General features: G+C 42.7%; 1 protein-coding gene across 1 annotated transcript; it reads right to left on the reverse strand.

The window, feature by feature from the left end:
* Window positions 1-510: 510 nt before the first annotated feature.
* On the reverse strand, window positions 511-2,234 carry LOC115827021 (forkhead box protein J1-B-like). The gene is made up of 2 exons (XM_030790976.1): window positions 1,662-2,234; window positions 511-1,317 (listed from the first exon to the last, which is right to left on the reverse strand). Exons 1-2 carry the CDS (start codon window positions 2,232-2,234, stop codon window positions 511-513), a joined length of 1,380 nt encoding a protein of 459 aa, XP_030646836.1.
* Window positions 2,235-2,701: the final 467 nt, after the last annotated feature.

Consider the following 2,701-nt stretch of genomic DNA (forward strand, 5'->3'; position numbering starts at 1 on the left):
ACAGCAGTAAACAGGAAACAGAAGTTATTCTTTTTATTATCAGTCTTCAGAGAAATACACTCAGCAGTGAAATAGAACCATGTAAGCACAACATCCCTTAGGTCGATTATTATTTAGATGACAAAAAACACCGTTTATCAATTCAGTGGCTCTTACAGTGGTAATGAGTGCTATATAACCATTGCGAAAACAAATATTTCTGATACATAACAATTAGTCTTCTCATAAACAAGTGAAAATATATAACAAAGTAAATAAGAAATGATCGCTGTGCAATCCTCAATCTACCTGTTATAAACTCTCATACGAACAACACTACCATTTTCAGCCTTCAAGTTCAAATTAATAATGCATGTGTGAAGAGCTCATCCAGGCATAAAGCGAACGATCACTTTTTAATGCGTGAATCCATGATGCTAATGTCGCAGAGGAACTGTCAAGAGGTTCTGCTGTTCCCTTATGAAGGGCCAGTTTAATGCTGGATTTCATCTCTCTCGATCAGGAACAATTTCACACATAAGAGTCTGGCCTCTCCCAAGACTGTATGTTATTGAAGACACCATCACAGAAGCTGAGACTGTGGTCTGATGAGATGGGCACCGCCTGCATTTCTTCTTTTATCTCTTCCAATGGGTATATCTGCTGATCTGAGAACAGTGTCATATCCTCAGACTGACATGGAAAAGCAAAAGACAGCGGTTGCTGCAGATCAGTCAGCTGCTGATGCTGGACCTCCTCCAAATTCCAGTTTACTGTGTCAGTCATCTCCATGTACTTGGAGCTCTGATCTGGCCCGGCCAAGCACCATTTATTTTGGTCGACAAAGCGCCAACATTCCTGGGAAGGGTCCACACCACAGCCAAGAGAGTTCAGCGCTGTGTTGAGGTCAAAATCCTCAAAAGTGCCATTGTTTCCCATCAAGACGTCATCAAACATTGAGCCCCAATCAGGATCGCCCTTTGAGGTTTCTGATTCGTTCGATTCTGGTGTCAGTGGTGGAGACTGGGAAATCTTGGCCCACTTGGGGCTATGCCTGAGAGTAGGCTGTTTGTGTTTCTTTTCCATAACGGGCCCTCGACAAGAATAATCGACCTGGGCAAAATCTTGCACGTTCTGGCCCTTGCACAGCCAAGGGCTGCTGTGTCTGTGAGTGTTAACGTGAGAAGCAGGCATTCTCCTGCGTTTGAAGATGCCATTCACAAACATGTTGGCATACTGAGGATCGATTTGCCAGAAACCTCCTTTTCCGGGCTCATCCTTCTGCCTTGGCACTTTTATGAAACACTTGTTGAGTGAAAGGTTATGGCGAATGGAATTCTGAGCCAAGACATGGGGCATGAGAAAGAAAGAGAAAGAGAGAGGGAAATCATTAAGGAATTAAGTCAAAATGTTAGTTTAAGACTAATAAGACTTTAGGCTGCTGGACACAGAATTCCTGTCATGGTATTTGCGTCATGAGTTCACTAAATATACACATTTTTAATTCCTGGAAAAGACTGTACATTTCAAACAAGTTTTATACCTTGAACTTGTGATGCTGAGAATTTATGATGGGTTAGGGATTATGTTATACATGAGTTAATTTTCATAATAACTATTCCTGATGTTTAATCCAGTTATATGCTACCCAGAAGAGGTAAATAGAAAGGTGAATCTCTCACCTGCCAGCTGGGATCAGCATGCCTGTAGTAGCAGAAGTTTTCTGTGATCCAGTTATAGATGGCTGATAAGGCGATTTTGTTTTTCTTATTGGCTTGCATGGCCATGCAGATGAGAGTGGCATAAGAATAAGGTGGTTTAACCAGAGGATTGGTCCTGTAGTCAACCTCAGCTAATGGACTGGGAGGCAGAGTAACAGGCTTCTGATGGGCATAGTTTGATGCTTGCTCTTGGTGACTAAAATTAAGGTGACTTCGGCTGGCTAGGGCACTAGTTGGTACAGGGTTCTCAAAGCTCCGTGGCATGCACGTGGCAGCAGTGTCTCCAGCTGGTGGGCTGGCAGGTGAGTCCGTCCCTTGGGGATGCTTGTATGGAACTTGCTGAGAACAGAAGCTGGAGCTGGGGAGGTTCCCTAGCGTAGCACTCTGTATGGAGAAGTCTTGTAGCCACTGAAGGCTAGTGAGGCTGTCATCCAAATACACCGAGCCATTTACATTACTGCGGTCCTCGGGATGACACATCATCCACGTTTCCTTGAATTTTGTCGCAACCTCTTGGACGCTAAGTATCGGCATAGTGAAAGCTACCTGAGTCAATCTATCTGTAAAAAAAAAAAAGAAAAAGAAAAAAGTTTGTTATCTCTTTGATTTACGGCATGGAAATGCATTTTCTGTATAGTATTTTACCATGGTGAAATCACTTTATGTTCATAAGCATTCCAGGCATTAAAATAGTTACAGTTTATGGCTTATCAGAAGAATGTATACAAACGGAGGATTACCGTTATCGTAACTGTCAGCGCGGCATCAGAGCTCTCTTGTGGTCCTAGAACCTGTACGGTGATCAGTTTTGGTTGCAATTTCGGTTTGGAGTATCCTTAATCATTATAATTGTCTTCTTCTTTAAACACGAATATCGAAAGCTGTTGTTTGAAACTGTTACTTTTTCACGTCCCAGTGTTCACTGCCGAAACATCATCATTCCCCATCAAAGTTGCCGGTCAAAGAAACTGACACAATGCATCTAAACGAGACTGTCGGAC

The sequence above is a fragment of the Chanos chanos genome, chromosome 13, assembly GCF_902362185.1.
Source record: "Chanos chanos chromosome 13, fChaCha1.1, whole genome shotgun sequence".
Taxonomy (NCBI): Eukaryota; Metazoa; Chordata; class Actinopteri; order Gonorynchiformes; family Chanidae; genus Chanos; species Chanos chanos.